The sequence below is a fragment of the Trichomonas vaginalis genome, chromosome VI (genome assembly GCF_026262505.1).
Source record: "Trichomonas vaginalis G3 chromosome VI, whole genome shotgun sequence".
Taxonomy (NCBI): Eukaryota; Parabasalia; order Trichomonadida; family Trichomonadidae; genus Trichomonas; species Trichomonas vaginalis.
The window spans coordinates 18,492,494-18,518,962 of record NC_067208.1 but is presented as its reverse complement, the minus strand read 5'-3'; the positions used below and the strand labels follow the sequence as shown (position 1 = coordinate 18,518,962).

The 26,469-nt window shown below is 31.3% G+C and overlaps 13 protein-coding genes across 13 annotated transcripts, besides 1 other annotated feature; 6 read left to right on the top strand and 7 right to left on the bottom strand.

Moving 5' to 3' along the window:
- Window positions 1–152: 152 nt before the first annotated feature.
- On the bottom strand, window positions 153–1,487 carry TVAGG3_0888380 (armadillo (ARM) repeat-containing protein family; the record flags this gene model as incomplete). The annotated part of the gene is made up of 1 exon (XM_001310879.1): window positions 153–1,487. One exon carries the CDS (start codon window positions 1,485–1,487, stop codon window positions 153–155), a length of 1,335 nt encoding a protein of 444 aa, XP_001310880.1.
- Window positions 1,488–1,586: 99 nt separating this feature from the next.
- On the bottom strand, window positions 1,587–2,900 carry TVAGG3_0888370 (protein ubiquitination; the record flags this gene model as incomplete). Its single annotated transcript, XM_001310878.1, has 1 exon — window positions 1,596–2,885. One exon carries the CDS (start codon window positions 2,883–2,885, stop codon window positions 1,596–1,598), a length of 1,290 nt encoding a protein of 429 aa, XP_001310879.1.
- Window positions 2,901–3,202: 302 nt separating this feature from the next.
- On the bottom strand, window positions 3,203–4,093 carry TVAGG3_0888360 (glycine-rich protein family; the record flags this gene model as incomplete). Its single annotated transcript, XM_001310877.1, has 1 exon — window positions 3,203–4,093. One exon carries the CDS (start codon window positions 4,091–4,093, stop codon window positions 3,203–3,205), a length of 891 nt encoding a protein of 296 aa, XP_001310878.1.
- Window positions 4,094–5,350: 1,257 nt separating this feature from the next.
- On the bottom strand, window positions 5,351–5,995 carry TVAGG3_0888350 (ribonuclease inhibitor domain-containing protein; the record flags this gene model as incomplete). The annotated part of the gene is made up of 1 exon (XM_001310876.1): window positions 5,351–5,995. One exon carries the CDS (start codon window positions 5,993–5,995, stop codon window positions 5,351–5,353), a length of 645 nt encoding a protein of 214 aa, XP_001310877.1.
- Window positions 5,996–9,787: 3,792 nt separating this feature from the next.
- TVAGG3_0888340 (syntaxin) lies at window positions 9,788–10,717 on the top strand (the record flags this gene model as incomplete). The annotated part of the gene is made up of 1 exon (XM_001310875.2): window positions 9,788–10,699. One exon carries the CDS (start codon window positions 9,788–9,790, stop codon window positions 10,697–10,699), a length of 912 nt encoding a protein of 303 aa, XP_001310876.1.
- A 396-nt stretch (window positions 10,718–11,113) lies between these two features.
- TVAGG3_0888330 (cellular component assembly) lies at window positions 11,114–12,552 on the top strand (the record flags this gene model as incomplete). Its single annotated transcript, XM_001310874.1, has 1 exon — window positions 11,114–12,436. One exon carries the CDS (start codon window positions 11,114–11,116, stop codon window positions 12,434–12,436), a length of 1,323 nt encoding a protein of 440 aa, XP_001310875.1.
- Window positions 12,553–13,028: 476 nt separating this feature from the next.
- TVAGG3_0888320 (acetylation-dependent protein binding) lies at window positions 13,029–13,810 on the top strand (the record flags this gene model as incomplete). Its single annotated transcript, XM_001310873.2, has 1 exon — window positions 13,029–13,739. One exon carries the CDS (start codon window positions 13,029–13,031, stop codon window positions 13,737–13,739), a length of 711 nt encoding a protein of 236 aa, XP_001310874.1.
- Window positions 13,811–14,534: 724 nt separating this feature from the next.
- TVAGG3_0888310 (protein ubiquitination) lies at window positions 14,535–14,882 on the bottom strand (the record flags this gene model as incomplete). Its single annotated transcript, XM_001310872.1, has 1 exon — window positions 14,535–14,882. One exon carries the CDS (start codon window positions 14,880–14,882, stop codon window positions 14,535–14,537), a length of 348 nt encoding a protein of 115 aa, XP_001310873.1.
- A 914-nt stretch (window positions 14,883–15,796) lies between these two features.
- Window positions 15,797–15,828: a mobile genetic element.
- A 545-nt stretch (window positions 15,829–16,373) lies between these two features.
- TVAGG3_0888290 (uncharacterized protein) lies at window positions 16,374–18,167 on the bottom strand (the record flags this gene model as incomplete). Its single annotated transcript, XM_001310871.1, has 1 exon — window positions 16,374–18,167. One exon carries the CDS (start codon window positions 18,165–18,167, stop codon window positions 16,374–16,376), a length of 1,794 nt encoding a protein of 597 aa, XP_001310872.1.
- Window positions 18,168–18,445: 278 nt separating this feature from the next.
- TVAGG3_0888280 (uncharacterized protein) lies at window positions 18,446–19,957 on the top strand (the record flags this gene model as incomplete). Its single annotated transcript, XM_001310870.1, has 1 exon — window positions 18,449–19,888. The coding sequence occupies one exon, from the start codon at window positions 18,449–18,451 to the stop codon at window positions 19,886–19,888; it is 1,440 nt and encodes a 479-aa protein (XP_001310871.1).
- Window positions 19,958–20,350: 393 nt separating this feature from the next.
- Window positions 20,351–21,710, bottom strand: TVAGG3_0888270 (ribosomal protein S6 kinase family; the record flags this gene model as incomplete). Its single annotated transcript, XM_001310869.1, has 1 exon — window positions 20,381–21,703. The coding sequence occupies one exon, from the start codon at window positions 21,701–21,703 to the stop codon at window positions 20,381–20,383; it is 1,323 nt and encodes a 440-aa protein (XP_001310870.1).
- Window positions 21,711–22,711: 1,001 nt separating this feature from the next.
- Window positions 22,712–23,955, top strand: TVAGG3_0888260 (uncharacterized protein; the record flags this gene model as incomplete). Its single annotated transcript, XM_001310868.1, has 1 exon — window positions 23,175–23,912. The coding sequence occupies one exon, from the start codon at window positions 23,175–23,177 to the stop codon at window positions 23,910–23,912; it is 738 nt and encodes a 245-aa protein (XP_001310869.1).
- Window positions 23,956–25,564: 1,609 nt separating this feature from the next.
- Window positions 25,565–26,383, top strand: TVAGG3_0888250 (phage tail repeat-like family; the record flags this gene model as incomplete). Its single annotated transcript, XM_051250760.1, has 1 exon — window positions 25,565–26,383. The coding sequence occupies one exon, from the start codon at window positions 25,565–25,567 to the stop codon at window positions 26,381–26,383; it is 819 nt and encodes a 272-aa protein (XP_051086235.1).
- Window positions 26,384–26,469: the final 86 nt, after the last annotated feature.

The window sequence follows — 26,469 nt, the reverse complement described above, 5'->3', positions numbered from 1 at the left end:
AATAGTTTGTTATGAAAAGTTCAGATGAAGATTTTGTCTTGAAAATTGATCGCCTAAAACAATAACACATGAAATAAAGCATAAAAATAGTAAAAGTTCTAACAAACAATAACATTTATAAAGCTAATAAACAACAAAAACATATAAAATATTTAATTCTCTGAATTAAGATTTTCATTCATAAAATCAATCAAATACTCAGCTAATTTAGTAACATTAGGATCAGTATTTTCATCTAGGATATATGAAAGTTCTTCATAGAGAGTTTCATTTTCTAATATTTGTTTAATCATTTCTGCTTCATTATGCGCGAGCAATGAGTTTAGAATTTTAATAAGAGCACCTAGCATTTCCAAATACATAGTTGGCATTGACGAATTTATGTTTTCTATCAAAACATTTGCAAAATCATTTTTGGAGAAGTCATAAGCAACGTCGCTACCAAGTGTTACACATATTACACATAATATTCTAAGGGACGCTTTCCAAATCTGGTTGGATGTCCTTTCTTTCAGATGTAAAAGTAAATTTGCAATTGGACTGTTAAATATCATTACAATTCCATCATAAGATGATGAAATTATTGCAAATATGGATGATATTGCACCAGAATGCGCTAATTCATCATTATTGTTAAGAGCAGCGATAATCATTTGAATTGCTTTTGAATTCTCAACAAATTGACATATATCAATGTGTTCTGTAATTTCTGCAATGAATCTACCGGCTGCAAGAAAATCTGCCTCATTATAGCTTTCAAAATTCAAAAATAAATCATGAAACATTTCTGATAAGAAAATTTGAGGATCTATGTTCAAAAATTCAGGAAACAGTTCAAAACATTGAGCAATTATTGTACAATTTGATGAATTTTTTGCTAATTCAATAATATTTGGAATATATCGATTTGCGCGTTCAGAAATGCTAGAATTCTGGAATATTGATCGAAGTAAGTTTATTGCTATAGTTTGGTGAAGAGAATCATCAGATTCAAGTAAGTTGAAAATTGTAGGTGAAAGAACGTCTGAAAGTATCAAAACAACTGCGTTCTCGTGCGTACACAGTATTTTTGATATCGAATCAGCAATTTCTATGTTAGGCATTAGACCCCAAATTTTTGAAATGTAAAGACATGAATCAAAGTTATCATTAAAGTACTTTCCAAGAGAGTCTACGATACGTATAATATTGGCAAGTATATTTTCATTGATATCATCATTTTGAAATTGAATTTCAATGGCCTGTTGAATTTTTAGAATAATTTCACCATCTGGATAGTGTTCTTGAGAGTAATTGGCAAAAATATCAAATGCTTCTGCCCGTTCATTGAAATTATCTGAGAATAAAAGATTTGAAATTTGTTCTTGAGTTTCTAGAGGCATTTCTTCCGTATTTAGATCTACCATTTTAAATTTCTTATAATCTTTATTCGTATTTGAAGATATTGATAAATCATTAGTTGGATCATTGGATTTTGATGGAATCATTAATACAAAATACTAATATGGTTATAAGATTACATAAACTAGGTTTTGGAACATTGAAATATTAGTGATATTTTTAAAATTTTTGTAAATTCAGATAAAACAAAATTTTTATTTTTTAATAGGTTTATGTAGTAATATGCCAAACAATTCCATTTGCCTAAAATTGATGCTTCCACCATTTCCTTGTGTTAATCTCCAGCGAATAAACTGATATGGTTTAGATTTCGCGCAATCCCAATAATGAGTCTTGTCACTACCTCCCATATCGCTATTCTGTTTCTTTTCATCAATTATAGTATAAAAAGCGTCTTCCCTTGGGTTATTTTTGCCTTCTATGACCCAGCTAATTGGTTGGCTCCATCGTGGCCCAGAACCAGAGGCAATTGAATATCCGGTGATCTGAACTTGCATGGACTTGAAATCGATCAAAACATAATTATCCTTTGTATCCGACATTCCGTAAGGCGTACGCTTATCAGAATTGAAGATACAGTCAAGGGAATTTGATGAATTTTCTCCTTTTGACTTCAAAACGACTTGTCCTGTCCTGAAAATGTCTTGATCAGATCTATGAATCAAATAATGGAAGATTCCATGGAAAAGATCCTTTTCTGGATCAAACAATAATGTTATTGATGGTATATGGTACCTTGTGCTATCTGTTGGGCAAGCAGTAGTTAATGGCTGGCAAAGTCTATGTTTTATGGCTTCAAAGATATCGGCTGATATATACTTCTTAAGTATCTTCTCAAGGAAGAGATTTATATCTTCCTTCTTTGTATTTTCGAAAATTATATACTTAAATAAAGTTACGTATTCATAACCGTACTTCTGACATTGCTGGAATACAAAATTAAATGTCTTTGTTTCATCTTCTAGTATTAAACTTGGATGCGTGAATACCATTTCGAATAAATAAATATCCATTCCATCTAATTGGTCAAATGCAATTTGAAAGAAATTAGCTGCTATATATTCTATTTCTGCAGTAATATCATCTTTATTTTCGTACTTTTCTTCAGCAATTTGAACACAATTTGTAAGTGTAAGTTGCTCATTGCGCCACAAATATGAAAATTCGCGTAATAGTTCTTGATTTCCGATCGCTTTTGCAATTCGTCTAATGTATTTAATATTTGAAGGAATAACATCGATTTCTTCGCCATTCATCAATTGCATTACAACAGAAAAGACATCATATGGATCACTGACATCTATAGTTAAAGATTCTGCGTGTGGATTTTGAATGTGAAGTTCGGCCGCTTTGGATGAAATAAAATCTGCAAGTAATGAGTTACAAGGATACTCCTTTGATCCAACTATGAATACAAAGTCATTTTGCAGGTTGGAATTTGCGCAATTTAAAAGACCTTTCGCTGAAAGGTAAAATTCAGACATTTGATAAATTTTTTTTTGCTAAATTTTGTCAAATATTTTAAAATGAAAATAAACATGCACATAATTTTCACATATATTTCTAAGTATATTTTTCGTTCCAAAGACTTCGGATGAATGAAATTATTGTTCAAATATAATTTTCTTGTACCCATACTAACAAGCACCATCTGCAATTCATTTTTTAAGTGAGGGTATCTCAATTTCCTGTGATGAAGTAAAGTTTTGAGAAATATAAAATGAAAATGAGTTTATGATATGAACTATTTCACTGGAAACTAACCTAATAAACTACATATTTTACTCAAAATCATGATATTTTATTCTGAATCCAAACAAACAAAAACTAAATGTAATAAAAACGAGAAATCATGCAATAAACAATAAGCATTGGTCTGGCAAAATGGACTGAATAAAAAAGTGATACGACAAACACCATGGCCAATATGTCCCAAAATATATCCATCGCTTAATGGATCTGGCATATATTCATTACCAGCTTTCATATTTGTTTTCGTGAAATATAGTTTAGATTCGTGAAAAGGAGTCGTTTCATTAGCAATAGTAGTTGATGGATACTGAGGGCTTATACAGCCAGGATGTCCACTAATATATGAGCTTCCACCTGACCCACCAAACTCAAATATATTATTGCCTCGAATACTATTTGATAATGTATTGTAACAACCTCGATATCCGCTCCCACAACCACCTGAACCTCCCTGATTACCATCAGTGTCAACAGCATCCATTCCTTTTCCTAATTCTCCTTTTGTTTGTGTGCCTCCAAAGATATACATCCCATTATTCACAGCGCTAATGGAGCCACCAGGCATACCAAATTTATTATCATTCGAAACAGCACCGCCCCCAGAACCGGCCACAATAATACGACTCTTCAAAGAAATTTCTAAAGATATATTATCAAGGGGTGGAGAATTGATGTCTACGTACTCTAATCGAAGGTCTACAGCACCTCCTCCTCCAGCGCCGCTTTCAGGAGGGTAAGAAAAATCTGGTTCATTGATATCGCTCTTGTCAATCCCGCCATTTCCCCCGAAGTTCCAACCCCCGAGAGTTTGATGGGTATAATCATTAAATTTTGTCTGATCTTCGCCTTTAGCACCTAAGTACAAGCAGAATGTAGAAGGATTGGTCAGAAGGATTTCACCAGAAACATATGAGCCATTTCCTCCTGAGTTAGGCTGCATTTTTCTTTGATTTCCAAATCGGCCATTTCCGCCTGATGCACCCCAAAGCTCAATTCTAAACTTGCCTCTTTTGAGATTAATGACATATGGTTCACAAATTGTATTGGATTTACAGGGATATTGGAATATGAATGATTCATTAATGTATGAAACATTAACTTGGGTACTATTAGTTTTATTTAGAAGAAAGTAAGTAAGTTCTTTCAGTATCTATCATGAAGTTGATCAAAATAAAATAAAAATTGTTGAATTAACACTTTTAAAGATGAAATTTGGTTTGTATATAGTGGTAAGCCAGATAGAAATAAGAATTTTCCGGTGTCTGAAGGAAAATTGCACGTTGAAGACACCCTTGACACTATATTAATTTTGAAATTGTCCTTCTCAAAATCTCGTACTGAAAATCATCAATCTCCATTTTCAAAATCTGCAAAGTCAGATTCTATTTCATCAATGTTAATGTGATAATAAAGTTAATTCATTATCGTACATTTAAATATCAATTTTTGATATTACAAAAAGCATTGTTTGAATAAATAGATGAAGAAAGAATCAATTGTGTTTTAACAGTTCCACTCTTACAGTATTCATCAATCTTTGTGATATTTTCATATCTCTCTAAATATGGTGGCAAATATAGCCAATGACATTTGGATTACCTGAGATATTGTAATATTTTTTTTCATCAAGCTCTCATGGATATGTCCAATAATTTTACATTGTGTTGCACACCTTGAATTAGTTAATATTGCGAAATCATTTCTAATAAATATACGAAATTAACTTTATTGAAATTGTTGTTTGTTGCTAGAGCTGGACTCGCGCATTCATATTGAATTCTTTGAGCTCCGAAGTTTCGAATATCCTCGTGAAAATAGATAGTGTGACGCCTAATTAAAATATTTTTTCAGCAATATACAAATTTTATTCGCATGAAACAGTAAATAGTTTTTTTTAAACAATTACATACAACAAAAAACAGCTAACATTATCTCAAATTGATCCATTGAGCGATCATGGACATCAAATGTTTTCTTTCTTACAATCTTGCAATTATATCCAATTGATGAATTTGATACTCCAGAATACTTCAAAATATTAAAATATGATGAATTTCTATTACTATAGCAAACTTGAACAATTTTGCTGCAATTAACAAATGAATCAAAATAAACCCAAACATCTACTGGTAAAGTTACACTTGATAGCAAGGATAAATTCGAAAATGAGCACCATGAAATATTTGTTACTTGGGTGTTATTGAAAATTAATTTTTTTTAAATTATGTTTGTTGAAGAAGGCAAATGATTGAATTATTTCTGTTTTTGGAGAGAAGTTTGTTGTGTCATTTTGGTTTTCAGGGAGACAGACAATTAATGTTTTGTAATCTTTTGTATAGAGATAGTTATTATAAACTACAAAATTGTTGTTACTTGCCAAACCAATATACTCAATATTCGGGAATGTTAGTTCAGCCTGACCTTGGCAATTCAACCAACCAAATGTATTATATTGTATTTCTACAAGTTGTGAAGGTGATCCTATATATATTCTTTTCAAAGTAGGAATCACACCAAAAAATCCAATACTTCTTACTGAGTTCGGAATTTTGAATGATTCTAAGGCTGTATTGTGAAGACATCTGAATGAAAGATTTGATATCGAATCAGGTAATGAAATTGATTTTAATTTTATACAGTCCATAAACATGTCTTTAGTTATCGACTTGAATCCATTTACAAATGAAGCACTAACTAAACCTCTGCATCCTTCAAAAATCCTTATTCCGATTTCTGCATTAGGCAAATTAAGTGATACACTTGTAATATTCCAGCATTTATAGAAAGAATCATTCCCAAGTGAAGGCAATTTTGCAAGGAAATACTTTTCAATGACAAACATCTGGCAAATCCAAAATATTCAATAGTTTTAACAGAATTTAAATTAATAGTTTTTAGATTTTTGCAACCAGCAAATGCCATTAGTTGTATAGTTTTTACTGTGGAAGGTAAAGAAACAGATTCAAGAGTAGCACAATTATAGAATGCTTTTGTTCCAATTGTATCTATATTAGATCCAAGTGTCAGAGATGAAGGTGACATTGCCTGTTCGTAAAGTCTAGGTGGAAAAGTCGTTAAAAAGATTGCAACTCAACTTGTACAGGTTGATTTACATAAGCGAGGAATGACTCATTAAAATCATAGGTTCTATTTGTAAAGCTAATTGTTTCGACACTTGATGTATCAAAAAAATCTATATTGAAAGAAATAGAAGTATTTCCTTCAAAAATAACATGCTTTATAAACGGTAACTTAGTCAACTTTCCAGTAATACTTGTTATATTATCAGTGAAACCCAGAGTGTCAGGTTTTTCAGCTATTTTTTCATAATACATGTCCTCTATTGGTTCCAAATCGAATCTACTTATTGCTTTATTAGGAGAAAAAATAAAAAGTTCAGATGCGTTGAATAGATGGAAATAGTCTATGTAAAAACCATTGGGTGAAATGTATAGTCTTGTACAATTCGGTTTGTTTTTACGTACTAATTCATAATTATAAGTTAATACTGATGGGAATATAATTGGTTGCATTCCCAAGTAAATATACAAATCAGATCTGGAAATACTTCCCAAGTCTAGTCTATTTACATAAAAATCATGAATATCAAATGCATAATTTACAATTTTACATGAAAAATTGATTTGAAGAAGATCGCGCTTTCCAAAATATCTGATAATGGTAAAATCACCGAATTCGCCCATTATTAGCATATTATCTTTGATAAAAATGTTATCGCTTCGATTTGGCATAACAAATTCGAGATCTGTAAGTGATTCAAATCCATTTGTACTAATTGACGTTAATGTTGAAGGAAGATCAATAATTTTAACAGTATTAAGTCCAGAAAGTGTTGAAATTGATCTTGCTTTTTCCAATGTAAGCCTTCTCAATGAAACATTATTAAATGTTGTTGAATCTATTGTTTCATCAGGAACTGTTAATGTATCTTGCTTTATATTAGTATATTTAAACTGAAATGTTAATTGAGAAAAGCATAAAACCAGGAAAAACGCCATTTTTGATAAATATCAAATTTATAGGATAAATTGAAATAAAAGGAGGATTGAAAAATTGAATGAGTTCTAGTAACTGAAATCTATATCATGAATTATAGCATTACATTATATTATTTACTTAATTTTTACCCTAAAATCAGAGCTCTCAAAAATAACTATTCAAAATATATTACCCAGATTTTCCTTACTTTTACCACTCCCCATGTAATTTCTGGGGAAAACGATAATTCATTTTTTTTATGGATGAATAGATCGTTTTCCTAGAAAGGACCTCATATCTCTGGCTAAAAAGAGTGTCAGATCCTAAATAGGTTATTGATCTAGTGTACAAATCCAATAAAAAGCCTATTTTTTTGGCTTTTTTGGTGCTCATTTTTTCGAAGATCTACATGAATATGGGGAAACCATCGGATTTTTTTGGTTAACCCACATCTTCATGTAGTCTGGACTATCTTTCCTCGAAGGACCTCTTTACGGGTGTAAAAACTCATAAAGTTCTCAAAAGATTCATTCTCGATCTCCATGCTGAAAGAATTTACAATAAAAAAGAGATCTACGCATCAAACTACAGCCATAAATGAACTGAACCCCTAAAGCTCAGCTCTTAGTTTATCAAAAACGTCGAAATCCTTCTCATTGCAATCAAATTTTCTCAATAACTCATAAGAAAAATCGAATTTTGATTAAGCCGATGTTATAGGTATCACAAATACTACAAACTTGAGCAATATCGAAATTGCCAGCAAAAGTTTGAAATTGCATTGCTCATATTTGTTTTGTAAACTAAAAATCTGCTTATATTATTCATTAATTTTTTATATATTATTCATATACTTTAATAAAAACAATACTATTTCACCTTAAAAATGAATTTCATAAGTCAATATTATTTTTTTGAAAATGTATCAATTTTCGATTAAAACAACATGAGAATAAAATTTACGCAAAATTATTTTAAAAAATGGTTTTAAAAATTTACAATTGATGAAGACTAAGATTGCAAGAAGTTTTGAAGTTTAATTTTAAGAAAAAAAATTCGGATATTATTCATGGATCTAAGTAATTTGATATTTGAGTATCGGCACTATGCATAAAACATATATTTATAGTTTTTTTGGATTTTTATGATTTTAAATATATTCAAATTTGGCAATCCAATAGATTTTTAAAAAATAGGTAAATAAAAATAGATTACATATGCAGCAGATTTAGAACATGAAACAAATCTTATAGTGACCCAAAAAAAAATTCATGATCCAAAAAAGAAAAAAATGGGTAAATGAGAATCAAACCTTGGCATACTGAATCAATATGTCATATGTTTCGATTACCCTACACCGGCAGTCCAAAAAATACCCTTGGTGGTTCTATTTAATAGCTACTCCCAACGATAGGCGGTGTCCCCAGCTTTAGAGGGGTGGTAAAAGTAAGGAAAATCTGGGTAGTTAATTTTTGAGAAGAAGGACGATTAAAAAGTGAATTTTAAATATATTTTAATAGTATCACAACTTATAAAAGTGGGATCATATCATTTACAATTGTTTTGTAGCTTATGACATACGTAATAAGGTCCTATTAATACAGAAATTTACTTTTTTGCTATTTGAAATTAAATTCAAAACTCATACTCTTATAATTAAAACCACATAATTGACAGTTATTCAATGTGTTTAAATTGCATAAGTATTAATTAATATGCACTCAAATATCTTTAATGAACTGTATGACATGATTTTGAAAAGTCATAGAATTTTCTTAAGTAATTGTTAAGTATTAAAAAATGTTTGAAATCGCAAAATGCAAACAGTTGCATCATCTGTGATACATTGTTTGGATTGCGTAAAATTTTTGAAATACAATTTAGTAACCTTAAAATTCATTGAATATTAAAACCTCTAAGGCGACTGAACTTCTTAATCATAAACATCTGCAGCAGTTTCACTTAGCCAATTCTATATTTTTAAGTCTGCCTAGACTTTTCAATGCTCGATTTTAAGGTTCTCATAAAATCGAGCTAATTATTGATAGCTATGGCAGACTTTCATATCTCTTCGGACTATTTCAGAGAATTGAGCCTGAGTTCAATTCTCTGAAACAGTCCAGACAAATTTGCTAAATATTTCAGTCACTATTTAATAATGTGAAGCATACCGACATATATAGACAATTATGAGCTTTTTCTAAACATAAATGTTAATATCATGCTTATTTATAATTAGTTTAATGTTCTGATATTTAGAATCTATATTATCCAATTAATTTCTTCATTAGAATACCCATATACAATATTTGTCACTATGCAAATCATAGGATACATAATAATAAGTAATAGAAAGTTCACAGTTTGGAGTATTAATTTCAACATTATGGAAAAGAACTAAATCATTCCATGCAAAACAAAATTTCATGACATAAAATTAATGATGATATCAATGTAATGCACACTTGCCTCTATTGTAGACATTTTGGGAAGGAGAGAGGTGCTATCCTTTTTTTTATATATAAAAAGTTCCTTAAAAGTCACTGAATGTATTTCTTTATTATTATATGAATGAGAATCTATAAATTTTAACGATAAAAATTTTTTGAAAAAATAACCGCTGAATTAAAAAAGGATGTCAACTAAAGATATACAAATCGGCTTTATTAGAGATAAGACAACTCAATTCCGTAACTTTAGAGGCTCTATGAACTTTGGTTCCGGTCCAACAAATGATGTTTCAACTGGATTAATTAGTGCTACGCCAATGAATGATGCCAAAGGACGTGGAGACTCTACTGTTATTAACACAGCAAGTAATATCGAAGCACAGTTCCAAAACATTCAAAGTGAGATGAAGACATTGGCAGATATGCATAAACAGCGTGTTAAAGCAAACTTTTCCGATAATAAATCTCAAGATGCCGCTATTGAAGCCAAAACAAGATCAATTTCTACTCAAATTACTCAGTTACGCGATCAAATTCGTGAAGGATCAAATCATGTTAACTCTACACAAGCCCAAATTCAAGAAAATATGAAGATGGGCTTTGTCGCTAGACTACGTGATCTTACAACTAGATTTAGAGATATGCAAGCCGCATATATTACAAATATTCGCAGAATGAACGAAAAAGCTCATGCAGCCGTTCTTGATTTAGGAGATGCTAATGATGATGAAATTGGCCTTGATGATTTCGATCCAGGATTAACTGGCGAACAAACTTCTCAAATTGTTGCTAATGATTTAATGCTCAGACAGCGTAACCAAGAATTAACACAAATGATTCAAAGTATGAACCAGCTTAATGAACTTTTTGCCGATCTTGGCACTTTAATTATTCAACAAGGTACAATGCTTGATAGAATTGATAATACGATTGTTGAGGCCCACGAACAAATTCAACAGGGCAATAAAACCCTGGAAAAGGCCGAAACACATCAAAAGAGCAAGTGTTTCTATTGGTATATGATTGCAGTTATTCTTCTCATTATTATATTCGGTACTGTTGTCATTATTAAGAAGCAAAAGAAATCTTCTAAATAATTTTTGCCTATTTATCTTATTTTCATTTTTTTAAATTTTTTGATTAAGTAGAAATGAATAAAACACACGAACGTATAAATGTCCTTTTACGTTCGAAGCCGAACAAAAAATCTTACCCAGAAATTGACAACAACCATTTTTTTAATGTAAAATCGCTAATATACAATAATAGATCAATGAATTGATCCAAATTTTGAAAGATCCATTTTGGCGGTTGAGAGATCTTTTTTTGAATACCAATAAAAAAAAGACTATTCAAAAAAAGATATTATTACGAAATATTGATAGATTCCAGGTATATTTGATTTGCTTAGATACAAAAATTCTAATGATAAATGGGCGCCTTTTCATTCAAAAATAACTGTCAAAACGATAGAATGTAAATTTGAGGAAGAAAATGTGACAACTCGATCAATGTCATCTCAAACGAGTCATAACGAAGTCAACAACTTCCTCCGGCTCGCGACCGAGTCCATCGCCAAAGGCTTCACAGCCGCGGCGCAAGTCGCCCACGAGATGCACTCTTACAGAGAAAGCTCTATCGCGGCAAAGAGAGTATTTACGCTTAATCCGACCAGTGAAAAAATGCTACAACTATTTCCTAATTTTGCACCTCTTGTTCAAGCAATTTATTCGATAATTGAGCAAATTATGATTCAAATCTCAAAAACCGATGCAGATCCAAACCTGTGGATGACACTAGGACACGGATATCTTGTTATCGGAGACTTTCCGAATGCTTTTTCAGCTTACGCAAGAGCAATAAGATTAAATCCGAATAATAACGACATATTTTTCCTCTACGCTTATGGAATTGTGTATAATCACTATAACTACAAAGATCACGCACAAAGCTGCTTCACACAAGTTCTGGCGGAGAAAGAAAAATTTATTTATTATCCAGATTTGGTCTTTCGATTTGCCATTCTACTCCGATCGAAGGGAGAATATGACAAAGCATTAGAATTCTTCGATATCTCGCTTCATAATCCTCCTAACGGTCTAAGTGATGCAGATATTCAATTCCAACGCGCCTACACGCTCAGTCTCAAGCGTGATAACAATTCCGCGTTCCAGATATATCAGACTCTCTACCAGCACTATCCAAATTCCATTGAAGCCGTTGAACAATATGTTTGGTTTTTATATCTCAACAAAAACAATACAATGCCAAACGACGAAATACAGAAAATTATCAACGAGCACCGCGACCACCCGAATCTTACAATTCTAAGCGCCAGAATCGCAATGAAAGAGAATGATACAGAAAAAGCATACCAGAGCTACAGAAGTTGCATTCCTTACTGGAGTGAGAACTCCTATTTCTGGTGCGCACTCGGATGCCTCTACTACCGGAACGGACAAGAGAAAGATGCCGAAATCGCCTTTAGTAGGTCAATCTACTTAGACCCGAACTTCGAAGAAGCATGGCTCAACCTCGGATTGGTCCTAGATTCAAGACCACAGATGGCGTTGGAGATTTATAAGCAGGGAAAGGACAGATGCGTTAATTCAAGGGAACTCGAGAAGCGTATACAGTCATACAGCTTACCAAGTCATCCAACACCAACAATCATAGAGGTAAATGACGCTAATTTCTTTGAACAAGTTCCTTTGAAATTTGCATCGCAATACGTAAACGCAGTTCCAATTTTACCAGCAAGTTTGTTCGGAAAGGCAACAGAGGGACTTAATTTCGAAGAATTCTCTACATTCCCTAAGTCCTTGTTCGCGTAATTTGATTTTTTCGGCTTAAGGCTTTCTTCAATACATTTTTAATATATCGCTTTGAATTATCTATCTCTACGTCAATGATTTTTATGTTCTTGATTTAAATTTTCTTCATTTTGAAATTTTATTTTTTTTTATTTACAATAACCATTAATTTAAAGTCTAATACAGACATGCTTAGATCATATCTTCACTACTCTGAGTAGAGAACAATATCAAATTTTACTTTTTGTTTTATTTGTTTATGAAAGATCTTTCCAATTAAGTAATGAGTCTATAAAGACGTTTTAAACTGATAGATGTGGCAAAATAGGAACCATTTTCGGTTTAAATGATTATAATACCAAATCATTCTTATATTTTGAAATGTCTATCTTCGAAAGTAAGCTAGTGATTCAAATATATTTGAGTACAGATCCAGTACATATTGAATTTTGTGTTTCAACATGAACAATCAAATTCAATAAAAAATGATTAGTTTATTTCGAAACGACTGAAAGGTTATTTATATGACAATGCTAATTAACATATGAAAAACAAATTTTAATTTGAACTTTATTGTTCGTGGAGGACAGAACGATAAATTTAGGAAAAAAAAATGAGTTTTTCTCCAGACCTGAAACAGCGATGCATTAAAGCAATGGATAATCTCATGTCTCATCCTATCGCTTCTATCTTCGCAAAGCCTGTAAATCCAGAAGAAGACGGGTGTGAGAATTATTACGAGATAGTTAAACATCCTACAGATCTGTCTAAGATTCGTGAGAACTTAATTAATGATAAATACTCAAACGTTCAGTCTTGGATCAATGAAATGCGATATATTTGGTCAAATGCAGAAAAAGTTAACCAAAAGGGTGGAGTCGTTCTGCTCCTTGCTGCCGAACTCAAAAAGAACTTTAAAAAAGAATTAAAATACGTAAAATGCTATAAACTACGAAAATGGACAAAATTAGCTGCCTCATTAAAGGATAAACTCGACGATTTACTGGATCAGCCCCCTGACCAACTTTCTGCCTACGCCGTCATTACAGAACAAGTTTCAGATTCCGAACCAAATGATTTTGACGATATTGATCTCTGTAACTTAATATCAGCTACAACATTCCTTACGGCAAACCAGGATGCAAAGCGAATATCAGCAATCATTAAACGCCACAATCCTGAGGCTGCCCCCACAAATAACAACTACAGCGTTGATATTCATGCATTATCTTCATCAGCGCTAACAGAACTCAAAGAATATGCTGAAAAACGCCTTGGTGAAATGAAGATTCCTTATCCTCATGACGCAATTAAGTATGATTGAGTTAGATTTTGTATAAGTTTAGTCTGTATCTTATATTATCTTTATGTTTGGTAATTAAATCCTATCTTTTTTAAAATCGCTAAATTTTTGCACCATGTGAAATAAGAAATTCAGCTGTTTCTTTATGGTTATAATGTTCTGCGATATGAAGAGCGGATTCTCCATATTTATTTTTTTCATTGATATTTGCACCATGTGAAATAAGAACTTCAACTGTTTTTTATGGTTATATTCTGCTGCGAAACGAAGAGCGGTTCTTCCATATTTGTCACCTTCATTGACATTTACACCATGTGAAATAAGAAGTTCGGCTGTTTCTGCACTACCATTTTGTGCTGCAATATGAAGAACGTTTTTTCTATCATAAATTGTTTTTTGATTGATATTTGCACCAAGTGAAATAAGAAACTCGACTGTTTCTTTATGGTTTTTAATTACTGCAAGTTGAAGAGCGGTTTGTCTATAATCATTTTTTTCATTGATATTTGCACCAAGTGAAATAAGAAACTCGACTGTTTCTTTATGGTTTTTAATTACTGCATGATGAAGAGCGGTTTGTCCATCATTATCTTTTTCATTGATATTTGCACCATGTGAAATAAGAAGTTCGGCTATTTCTTTATGGTTATATTCTGCTGCGATACGAAGAGTGGTTTCTCCATATTTATCTTTTTCATTGATATTTACACCATGTGAAATAAGAAGTTCGGCTGTTTCTGCACTATTATTTTGTGCTGCAATATGAAGAACGGTTTTTCTATCATAAATTGTTTTTTGATTAATATTTGCACCATGTTAAATAAGAAGTTTGGCTATTTCTTTATGGTTATATTGTGCTGCGATATGAAGAGCGGTGTGTCCATCATTATCTTTTTCCTTGATATTTGCACCATGCGTAATGAAATATTCACAAAGAGATGGAGTATCAAACATCACCGTATAAATAAAGCATTTGCTAATATCATTAGTTTGATCGAAATAAACCAAAAATGATTCAAGATTTTTATATATTCCGCAATTAAGTAAATCGATCTCTAATTTGTATTCATTCATTAAGAATGTAACAAAGTCAATGTTATGTGAAATAATTGCATGTTCCATACATAATTCATTTGGTTTCTGATATTTCAAACATTCACTCATGATCTCTGGATTTCCACCTAAAAATGAAAATTGCAGACATTTTTGAGTTATTTTTGAGTTAAATTTAGTTCTTAAGAACTTGAAACAATCAACTGCTCCATAGTAACAACATATTTCATTATCGATTTCAAGTTTTTGATCTTTATCAAAATCGTCTCTTTCGGTGAAAGAGACGAATGTTTCTTTGTCATTGTATTTTGTGAATAAATATCGAGATTTTCAAATTTAATTTTTTCGAAACCAGTTGACTTTTCTAATTTAATTCCATATTCTTTGTAAAACAGGAATTCTGAAATTTTTTCAGCATGAGTGACCTCTTTGACTTGAAACTCATCATAGATGAGTTTAGCAACGAATTGGCATTCATTGCGTAAAATTGAGAAATTCTTCCTTCGAAATATTATCTTATAAGATTAATTTCGAGTTGGACAGCCAAATGGTTATAAGTGGGATCATTGGGGATAGATGGTGCGTTTATCCTTCTGCGTTCAAGAATCGATGACGTGTTTTTTCCTTGAGTTGAAGATCTCTAAAGCACTTTTATTTTATGAATTTTATTTTTTATTCATTCTCAAAAATATGAGAGATTATAAACATTTAAATTTTATTTTGCAGTCAATACTATGCTAAAATGATATTCAGCAATTTTTGGGGTAGGGATTTTGGGGGGCTCCCTTCGGTCGCTCCCCCAAAATCCCTACCCCAAAAGTGAATAACATTTTGCAAAAATGCCATCTTGACAATTACAAAAAGATAGATAAGGCTATGCACATACAACAATTATGCCTGTATTGGAAAAAGGTTCTCTTATGGATAAGAAATAGTTAAGCCGAAATCAATAAGAGATGTATTATCAAATCAATTTTGTAAAATGTCATAATTCTAATGCTTTTGTTCTCCAATCTTAAGGACTATTAAGGGTGCACTTACCACCTTCTGACATCCTTTCAATTTTTTTGACATTTAACAATATTTTTTCGAACATTAACTATTTATGAACTGTATGATATATAATTATTTGTATTTTTACTCTTTTAAAGACTTTCTTCTACATTTTTAGCTTATTCTTGACAATTATATTCATATTGACATAAACTCTTTCTATTTTGTGAAAACGGCTCGAACTAAAATGATATAAGTATTGTATTCTCTGTTCCCCCTTGAAATTATTGAAGTATTGAATATTTAACTGGAAAAATATGTGCTTCTAAACTCGTTTTCATATTCTTCGCGTCTATTCAATTTGCTACCATCTGATTTTAATGGAAGCGTCGGATGAAACTGTATAGGAAAGCTTAATTTCAGAGCTATCTGAAGCTTCCATTAGATTCACATAAGTGATAAATGAATTATTGATGTAAGTGTTGAATGAAAGGTGTACTCTCTTAATTCATTTTGCTCCGAGCGTGTTATGTATAATAAAGAATAATGAAATATGAATTATATCATAAATATTCACTTTATTAACAACAAAAATATTACAAAAACTTATTAATCTTGAAATGGAATTCTAACACTTTGAGGATTTGGATCATTAATTAAACTACGCTTTAGAGGTGATGCAGGTGGTATATCACCTGTTCTTTTTGTTAACATTGGAATTTTTGATTTCATTCGTTTTGAATTATGAAAAGCTCCAGGTTTTGACGAAGAAATCTTTCTATTGATTACTTGCAATTGTTTATCAAGTATTTGCATCTTTTCACAAACTTCTTTTTCGAACGAACCAATTTCACCTTCAAATGCATTCTTGATATCGTTTGCATGCCAAATAGCAATTTCCATATTACTTAATGTCGCAATCATAGTTTCGACACTTGTAAGAGCCTGTTCTTGATTGAATGGTCTTTCAATCAAGATAGAAAATAGATCGCCAATGCTTCTTAGTCCTTCATTATCTTTGAACTCCTCAGATTTACAGAAATTACTAACAATATCAATAAAGTCAGTAATTTTTTCAAGATATTTATCATTGGAGTCAGAATCTTGTTCTGTATTTGAAACAGGATGTATAAGAGATCTTATTGGAGTAGTATGACTAGAACTGTTCCTTGATTTCAGTGGAGTAATAGACTTTGTAGTGAGAATTGGTGTTGCATTTCTGGAAGTTGCTGTTGTAGCAAAACTATTTGAAGATACTGTTGATTTAACTGATGAAGGAACTTTGATTTGCTCTAATTGTGCGATCTTTGTATTTGCCAAGTCAATCTCATCTTGGAAATTACGAATTTCAATATCATGAAGTTGTTGCATCTCATCAATCTTCTTATCATTTTCTTCTCTTAGTAGTTCTATTTGTTCATTCTGTTCAATAACTGTTTGTCTGATTGTTTCAATTTCAAGTGATAATTCTTGATTTCTCTTCCTTTCATTTTCAAGCTCTTTCATGTAATCTTTTTGCTCAGAGGCTGTTTCAGTTTGCTCCTTTATTTGTTGTTCTAATTCTTTGTTTTTAGCTTCTGTAATTTGATTCTTTTCTTGAGAAACTAAAAGAGACTGAACATAAGGCACAATGTCTGTAGGAGTGCAATTTAACATTTTAACGAGTGAATCTACTGCAATTTGTGCTGTTGAAAATTCATTTTCAAATTTCGATGAATATTGAGACATTTTGTTTCTGATGCCTTCTATTACATTTTCTGCCTTTATTCTCAATTCAATTTCATGATTGAGACTCTTTTTATTGACCAAATTAACTTGTTCCATAATACTTAAATTTTTATTGAGTTCAGCAATCTTGTCTTGTGATTCTTTATATTTAGATTCAAATGAGTTCACTTCTTTTAATTGCTCTGACTGAGTTATTAGCTTATCAGTTAATGTATCAACTTCTGCTTGATGATTTATCTGCATTTCAGAAATTTCCATCTCTAAAGCAGATTTTTCTTGTAATATTTGAGAAAGTTTCTGTTTTAATTGATCATTTTGAGAGTTTGGATCATCTACATTTGAAGGTAAATGAGATTTCAGTTTGAGAGTTAACTCTTGCTGTATTTCAAGCTTTTCATTTGCAATTTTCAGTTTATCTTGAGTTTCCTTCAATTGTTCAACAGAAGCTTTAATATCTTGATTATACTGCTCGATTGTAACTGATTTCATAACTTTTGTTTCAAGAAGTTTATTTCTTTCTGTAAGTTCCTTAATTTCTCCAAGTAATTCGCCAATTTTATTTTGAATTCCTTCTTCAATTTCGTCATTTTGCTTTCGTTTGAGTTTTGCATTTTCTGAAACAAGTCTCATGATTTCATCATTCAAGACACCTATATCAGAAGCAAAAGAACTCATGTTTTTGAAGCAGAAACAAAAATTTTAAACGGTCATTTTTCATGATTTTGATGATTCCAGTGATTTTAAGATGTTAATTCTATAAGGTTGTAAATATGCGATTTTAAAATAGTAATTTTAATTGTTTTTTTGAAGAATTTGTTTCAAAAAACATTTAATTGTTCAAATTGCTTAATAAAATATTAATAATTTATTTAAGCATACAAATTTAATGATAGATTTTGATAAAGACACAATAATTATTATTTTTCATCACGACGATAGAGAAAAAAAATCAAGCGATGTCTTGTTGGTCAATTAATTCTCAAGTTTTCACTGTAAATGAGGGAGAATTTGATGCGTACAATATTTATGAACTTGATACAGAATCATATGACCAACATAAAGTTATTTTTGAAAACTTAAAACCATTAATTTCAAAATATTCAAGTAATTCATTAACAAAAGAAGATATTGGCAAAGCCATTATCAAAATTAAAGAATATGATACATTTGAAGAAGGAAATGATCTTAAACAAAAAGTTTATGCATTTTTAGAATTACTAAACTACAAAGACAAAGCAATCACAAGAAAAGAATTAATTGATAGCTTGTACCCTAACACAGATAATAACATTGATTCATCTGATATATTTAGTTTACTCGAACAATTACTTCTTTTACGCGATGTTCCTAATGAAGAAGATCCAGAGAGTGCAGAAGGATACATCAATTTCAATGATCATTACTTGAGACAAGGTGGAAGTGAGAAAGTCGCTGATATTCTTACAAGATTTTACGAATATCAAAATGTCGAAGATTTTAGACAGAAATTGGTCTCCTTACAGAAGACAAAAATACAAGAATTTGATGATAGAGTTATTAATTACATCATTGGCATTATAGATCGCGAAGAATGCCAAAATCAAAAAGATTTTATCAAAACGATCATTGTTAAAGCTGCTTTCTCAGGTATTTCTATTACAGCTGACTTAATCATGGGCGTTGCTTCCAAACTCGGTACTCCAAAGTATGAAAATGATGAACAAACAACAGAACTCTTATATGCATATTTGTTACAAGGAAAATTCAATGAATTCGCTTCACATTTCTATGATATGACCAATGATTTTACCTCTGAATTCACTTTTGTCATTTTCTTGAAATTTATCTTGTCATTATACAAAGAAACCAAATTCGACGAAGACGAATCGATTACTTCTATTGTCATACGCAGATACTGCCAATATATTGCTTCAATTGAAGAACTTATCGATTATATTCCAACATATTTCGGAATTCTCAAGAATGGAACAAAGAATCAGGTTTTCCAAGCCTTGAATCCTGATATCCAGCATCATTACTGCTCAAATAGTACAATGGCAAGCTCAGGAAACGGAATTCTTGATTTAATTTCAATTGCGCTCAAATCTAACCCCATTTCCTATGATAAGATATTCACAGAACTCAACAGGCAAGAGACTCTACTCCTTACTGACAAAATTTTGGAAAATATTATTTTGAATCTTCTAAAATTGCCAGAATTTCCGGCCAATAAGCTTAATCCTGAGATCCTCATTAAGCTTATCGATGTTGCGAATCGCCAAATTGATCATTGCACTGACAAACAAATAGTTACACAATTACGCAAATTCCTCTCCAAATTTATGAATCAGTCACTGGAGAAAATCGTTAAGGATGGAAAAATACCAGTGTATCCAATATCATGTTTCCCAGAATGAGTTATTTTCTGAATTTTTTCTTTTATTCTCCAAAATTATTTTGTATATAGTATAAATAAAGTTTATTTTTATCAAGTTATAGCTACCTTGTTTCTGATCCTTTCATTGAATACCTTTCCGAGAAAAAAATAAATTTGACAAATTATTCAAATTGAAAATCTGCATTTAATAATCGAATAATGAAATATAATTCATATATATGTTTTAATTTGTATGCTATAATAACATATCTTTATGGATTTGATCTATATTTGACATGTTTCCAGATTCATTTTGATACTTTAGCTAAATATTATAAAATGTCATACAGATGGTATTTGTTCTGAAGTTGGATCAATACATAATACCTCTTTATATTGAAAATTTATTATATTTTCCAAGGGATAATTCAAAACAATCCCCTATATAGTAACTCTTCCTTCACACTGAATACAAATAATATGGTCAATCCTTGTTGTTATGATCAAAATAAGATGTTTACAAGTATTTTAATTAGATATCGTTAGTATATGTGAATCCTTGTAATTTTTTCTGAATGTTATCGCCAACGAGCGATGGATCTTCGTATGTAAGCTTTGGTGCCTCGCCTGTGAATTCTTGGTCGAATTGTGAGACATCCAAGAGGTCTTGAACAGGTGGCTTCCACTGCATTGGGATTGTCTTCTTCTCGAGGTTTGTCCAGTTGATGGATGCGAAGAATGGATGAGCCTTAATCTCCTCAGCATCGGTTGGACCGGAACCGAGACGAGTTTTGGGATCCTTATCGAGGAGTTTTGTGATCAAGTCGATAGCATCCAAGGAAGCGTCCTCTGGGAAAACAACTTCGTCGCGCAAAATGGAGCGATACATTGCATTGGTGTTTGCATCGTAGAACGGAGGAACACCGTAGAGCATTTCATATGCAAGTGTTCCAATTGCCCACCAATCGACGGAAATCGTGTATTCGTTGCCATTAATCATTTCTGGAGCAAGATATTCTGGAGTTCCGCAGAATGTTGTTGTTGTGGAGTCCTTTGTCATGTTACGCTTGACCAAACCGAAGTCGGTGAGTTTGATGTAACCATCTTTGTCGAATAAGATGTTTTCTGGTTTAAGGTCTCTATGCATAATTCCCTTCTTATGGAGATATCCGATGGCTGAGACAAGTTCGGCGATGTAATAACGAGCTCGAGGTTCGGCAAATTTTTGTTCGGCGCGAAGGCGCGAGAATAATTCGCCTCCTTGGACATAATCCAAGACAAGGAAGATCTTAGTTTCAGTTTGGAATGCATAACGTGCGGAAACTAAGAATGGATGGTTGATTGACAAAAGAACATCTCTTTCAGCGATGATTCTGCTAACAAGATCATGCTCTGAAAGGAGCTGCTTAGAGATGGACTTCATGGCGTAAATGAGGTCTGTCATCTTATGGCGGACAAGTTGTACTTTACCGTAAGATCCTTTACCAAGGACTTTAAGAATATCGAAATCTTCGACCTTGACTTCGGAGCGCTTCTGTGGCTTTGACTTAGCCAATTCATCCCTGGCTTTTGTGATTAAATTGACCCATTCCTCCATTTGCTTGGCATTTTCGCAGGAAATTTCGTAAGTACGCTCAGGAACAGTAATCATGAAAGCATTTGGCTTGGCGCATTCTGGAAATGGCCTAATCTCCTTGATTTGTAATAAATCGATAATGCCTCTCTCCTTGCCATTTGGCTCAATGAAGTAGGTGAGAGTATGACTTGTAAGAACAAACCAACGCTTCTTCCATGACTTGATATAGTATCCGATTTTAGTGCACCAGCCTGAGTGTATCTGTTTGGGTTGGGACATAAATGTTTGTAAAGCAATCAAATAAAAAAAATTGAGCGATGTATCGAAATTTCAATAATTTATTTTTTTACAGGCGTATTTATAGCCATGAATTCTATAATAAGTATCTGCTAATATTTCATTAAGATTTTAGTTTTCTATGTCTCTCATTTAATTAATTGAATTTTTTGCCAAGTTCAGAGATTTATTTTTTACAAGATTGATATCAGCAGTTATTTTCAATTTTGATCAAAGATCAATGTCCAACCAATTATCTCACTATATTTCTGGATGTTTCTGTGCATCTGATTATTTGCAATAAATCTTATTTAAAATATCTTTTTTTTGCCGATTTTCTGATTGTACATTGGAATTGAGTATATACCAAAATAACAAGTTGTAAATGAAAGTATCTTGAGAAAAGACATTTCGATGAGGTTTTTATTACCTTATTGCCTAATAATTTTGATCATTTTCCAAAGTTGAATCCGCTTCTTCGGGGCTGAAAAACCATAATTACATAGTAGATCAAAGCTCTGAATATAAATATTAAAATTAAAATAAAAGAAAAATACGCCAACGCATTTCATTTTCAGTTTATATTGCTATTTCCTTCCAAATCATATTGACACAATCAATATTATAAATTGACACTTTATTGCTCCTGTCATTTTTTTTGGCAAAAGGATATCGCCAATGTTCTCATGGGAAGTTAAGATAATTCACTAGCAGAATTGCAAATATATGGCCATGGCAACTGAATATATATCAATTTTTGGATTCCTTTTTTCCAATTTTTAGAAAATTTACTATCGTTACTAACTATGGGATTTGGATTCGGTTTTGAATTAAACTGTATCATTTATGATGTTTCATAAGATCCAAAACCATTTTCATCAGCCTTATTTGATCAAATTCTATTTTTAACTTTAATTTTATTTTAAACCTTATCGTATGATAGTATATCGAAATTACTTTTTGCTTACCATATTTTCAAGCTTCAAATTTGAAAATAATTTCATTGAATAACAAATTTTTGTTAAAATTAAAATTTGTGTATAAATATACCAAAACTTTGGTAGTAACTATTGCTTTTTGAATTGGTATCTGTCATAAAATTAAGTCCAAACATCTTTGTATTCTATGCATAGCATCAATCATCATTTATTGCTTGCATTTCTATACAAGAGGCAATGATGAAATATTTTTTGTTTCATCTGCTTATTTCTACACATTCTTTTGGCAATACGGTTTATATTATCAAAAGAATTTAAAGATATCATTCAACGATTATACAAAAATTGACGATCAATGTACATTTAATTCACGAAATACTAATCCTAATAGTACTCCAAGAGATATATTAATTTCATATTGTAAAGGCAAGATCAAAAACATAAATTTGTTTGCCCGTACATTAAGGCATACAGGATCTAAGTGCACTTGCGTTATTTTACTTGATCATCAAGCATCGCAATCTCTTTCAAAAGAAATGCGAAATGATATTCAAAATTTAGGTATAATTCTAATCGATGTAGGTAATACACAACTTATTCAACCCGATGATGTCTTCTGTCAAGCCTATATTTATATGATTAATTTCATTCGAAGAAATTTTTGGGATGTTAACAGAGTAATTAAAATAGATCTTTATGATACTGTATTCCAAGGCGATCCATTTACTCAATCTCTACCAAAAGGAGCTGTTCATCTACTTGAAGAAGGTTTATCTTTCTTATCTTCTGAAGGCAATGTAAATATGGACTTACTCAATGCATTAGGATATAAAGTTCAAGATTTTAATTACCATTACGTCTGTGCAGGCTATTTTGGAGGCGATGTAGAAGAAATTCTGAACTTCTTATCGTTTTCATTGACTTTTTATCTATTTGGACGTCATTGGCATGATCAAGCACTGTTTAATTATCTACTCATGACAGGAATCTATGAAAATAACCATATTTTCATTAAGAAATATGATTCATTATCATTAGTTCGCCATTTATCAGGAATAAAGCTACGAGATAATCAGTTCCTAGGAAATGTCACATCTGCCTACAGAAATGACAGATATGCGGCTATAATTCACCATTATTATTTAGGTAAGGATTTTTTATACTCAATTTATAGATCATGTCCTCCTACTAGTATTAAATATCCAGATTACATTAATATCAAGATGGAAAATCTGACGTTTGAAGAATTTGAAAGAAAAGCAAAGAATTTATGAATAAAATTTAAATATCTATATGCACAATATAATATTATATAACAAATTAGATCAACTCTTTATATTTTTTTGGTTTAATTTAAAGAACAACACCTATCTGACACTGAAGAAGTTACAAAGAATTATGATTTTTGATTTTTGATTGTTATGCGACACATTTTAACATACAAGCATTGATTATCTATTTAGATCAAACCCAAAGAGTCAACAAAACGTTTATTTATTAGCCTAGATTTCATTCTTTAGAACTTGTTGAATATTTTATCGATTATGGAGCTGATATTAATGCAATCGATGAAATGGGAGTAACCGCTCTCTGCAATGCATCAATAAATTTTAGAGTTGAGATTTTTGAGTATCTTATATCAAAAGGGGCAAATGTCAATTTCTTTTTTGTGCGGAACAAAATAGGTTACAATTTATGGAAATCCTTATTTCACATGTGGCCGATGTTAATGCACGAACTAATTTCCAGCATTGGATACAAAGAATAAAGAAATTGCATCATATCTCATTTCTCTTGGAGCAAAAATGAGATAGGATTTAGTCAACTTCACATTGCAGTGTTAAACAATTATATGGCGATAGCAAAATTATTAATGATAAAAGGTGCGGATGTTAATGCGTATGATATGTGTAATAAAACACCAATTATATATGCAATAGAGAAAAGTAACCTTGAAATGATAAAATTTCTTTTATCAAAACAAGCAACTGTCAACGTTTCCAACATATAAGAAACTAATGCTTTTAATAACGCAGTTATTAAAAACAATTTAGATGTTATAGGAACACTTATTTCTCTTGGTGTGGATGTCAAATCAAGAGGTGTAGAAGGAAAAACTGCACTTCATATGGTAGCGCAAAATAATAGTAAAGCAGTCGCAGAATTTCTTATTTCTAAATGTGCAGAAATTAACTCAAAAGATGATTTAGGGAAAACTCCATAACATTATGCAGCAATTTTATTGGCATAGACTTAATTGAATTCCTTGTTTCACATGATTCTGATGTCAATTCAAAAGATCATGATGATTGGAAAGCTCCACTTCATGATTCGATATTATCTTTCATATTTGATGAGAAAGTTGAAGAATTTCTTTTAATAAATGATAATAATGGAATGACATCTCTTCATTATGAAATACTTAATGATAAGATCGAAATGACAAAATTCTGCTCACTCATGAAGCAAATGTTAATGTCAAGAATATGATTGATATGAAACCTTTAAATTATTCAATTTATGATGAATTATCAAGTATTCTTATCTTGAATGGTGTAAAACGTGGTGAAGATCTTGATTTTTGAATCCAATAAGTTGAAAAAAAATTAATAGAAATTGAAGTTTTAAGGAGGAATTAATTAATTAAATCATGTTGAAAAAAAAAAAAAAAAAAAAAAAAAAAGGTAGTGGGGCTTCCAGGCACTTCGTGCCCTCTAGCCCTGAAGATGTTTAGTATAAATGAAGTTTTTATTCGGAGGGCTTCCCGAAGATGTTTAGTATAAATGAAGTTTTTATTCGGAAAATTGTTAGTCTTCTGGGTCGAAAACATTATATAATGTGTCGCTTTTCACAAATTATATATGTTTTCATGTTTTGTCACTTTTCTGTCACTTTTCAGGAAAAAACATTTTATTATTATATATAAATGAATTTTACAAAACCACCGTTACCGTTCTTTGGAAATAAGAGTAAATGTAAAGATATTATATTGAGAGAACTTAAGAAACTACCGAATGGTCTAACATTTGTAGATTTGTTCGGTGGAAGTTTCTATATATCTCATTTGTGCCATACTGTATTTCCTGACTCAAAGATTATATGCAATGACTTCGACAACTATATGGACCGTCTCAAACATATACCAGACACAAACAATATATTGAAAGAGTTAAAAGAAAAGATACCTATAGGTAAGATGGAACGTATACCATTAGATAACAAAAATATTGTGAGAGAGGTTTTGAAAAAAGCAGAATATATAGACTGGGATAGTATATCTGCTAGACTATTATATAGTGGTTCTATAAGAGTTCATGACATTGAAACACTTATGTCAAAAGTTTTATATCTTAACTATACAAATGTTTTCAAAGAGGACATAGAAAAATATATTGAGGGTATAGAGTTTGTGAGATGTCATTGGACAGAGTTGTATGAAAAATATAAAGACAAGGAAAATATTTTCTTTATAGTGGACCCGCCGTTCTATAACACATGGGATTTTCAATACCAAGTAGACTGGACTTTGAGAGACTCTTTAGAAACTTTAGACGTTTTACATAACTGTCCATGCTTTTACTTTACATCCGATAAAAGTGGTTTGGAAAGTGTTATGAGATGGTTAGAGGACATACATGACTATGATTTTAGATACGATAAGATAGAATATGAGAGAGGTCCTATAAACCGGAGAAAGTGTCATAACAAAGAAATTTTATTGGTAAGTAAATGTGGTTTGAAATAGGACTACTTGTTTTAGGTTTTTTCCATTGTGTCATTTACTTATTTGACGTGGCAGAAAGATATAGAGAATATGAAGATGAACCAATG